The following is a 615-nucleotide window of genomic DNA, read 5'->3' on the forward strand; positions in this document are numbered from 1 at the left end:
AGGTGTCCATTTGGACTCTGTAAGGCCTCGTCCACGGCACTCTGGTAGAGATATGTTGGTGTAGTTCTGTCTTTAAATGGATTAGACCACCATTTTGCTTTTGGCAGCAGGTTGATTCCAGAGTTGGTAAAGGTCAGATGGACATGAAGAGCAGCCAGAAACTCCTGAACACTCAGATGGACAAAGTAGAACACATTGTCCTGGTACAGTCCTTTCTCATCTTTAAAGATCTGTGTGAACACTCCTGAGACCACTGATGCTGCTCTGATATCGATGCCACACTCTGTCAGGTCTGATTCATAGAAGATCAGGTTGCCTTTCTGTAGCTGCTCAAAAGCCAGTTTTCCCAGAGACTTGATCATCTTCCTGCTCTCTGGACTCCAGTGTGGATCTGTCTCAGCTCCTCTGTTGTACTTGACGTTCTTCAGTTTGACCTGAACCACCAGGAAGTGGATGTACATCTCAGTCAGGGTCTTTGGCAGCTCTCTTCCCTCTCTGGTCTTCAACTCGTCCTCCAGAACTTTAGCAGTGATCCAGCAGAAGACTGGGATGTGGCACATGATATGGAGGCTTTGTGATGTCTTGATGTGGGAGATGATTCTGCTGGCCTGCTCC

At 47.6% G+C, this 615-nt stretch overlaps 1 protein-coding gene across 2 annotated transcripts in view; it reads right to left on the reverse strand.

Annotated features, from left to right (window-relative positions):
* Window positions 1-615, reverse strand: part of LOC116694544 (NACHT, LRR and PYD domains-containing protein 12) — a 16,072-nt gene that overhangs the window by 4,822 nt on the left and 10,635 nt on the right. For both annotated transcript variants that reach the window (XM_032524293.1, XM_032524294.1), the window contains exon 10: window positions 1-615. This exon is cut by the window's left edge and continues 402 nt beyond it; it is cut by the window's right edge and continues 787 nt beyond it. In XM_032524293.1, the coding sequence (XP_032380184.1) occupies window positions 1-615 (615 nt within the window).

Source organism: Etheostoma spectabile, chromosome 8 (genome assembly GCF_008692095.1).
Source record: "Etheostoma spectabile isolate EspeVRDwgs_2016 chromosome 8, UIUC_Espe_1.0, whole genome shotgun sequence".
Lineage (NCBI taxonomy): Eukaryota > Metazoa > Chordata > Actinopteri > Perciformes > Percidae > Etheostoma > Etheostoma spectabile.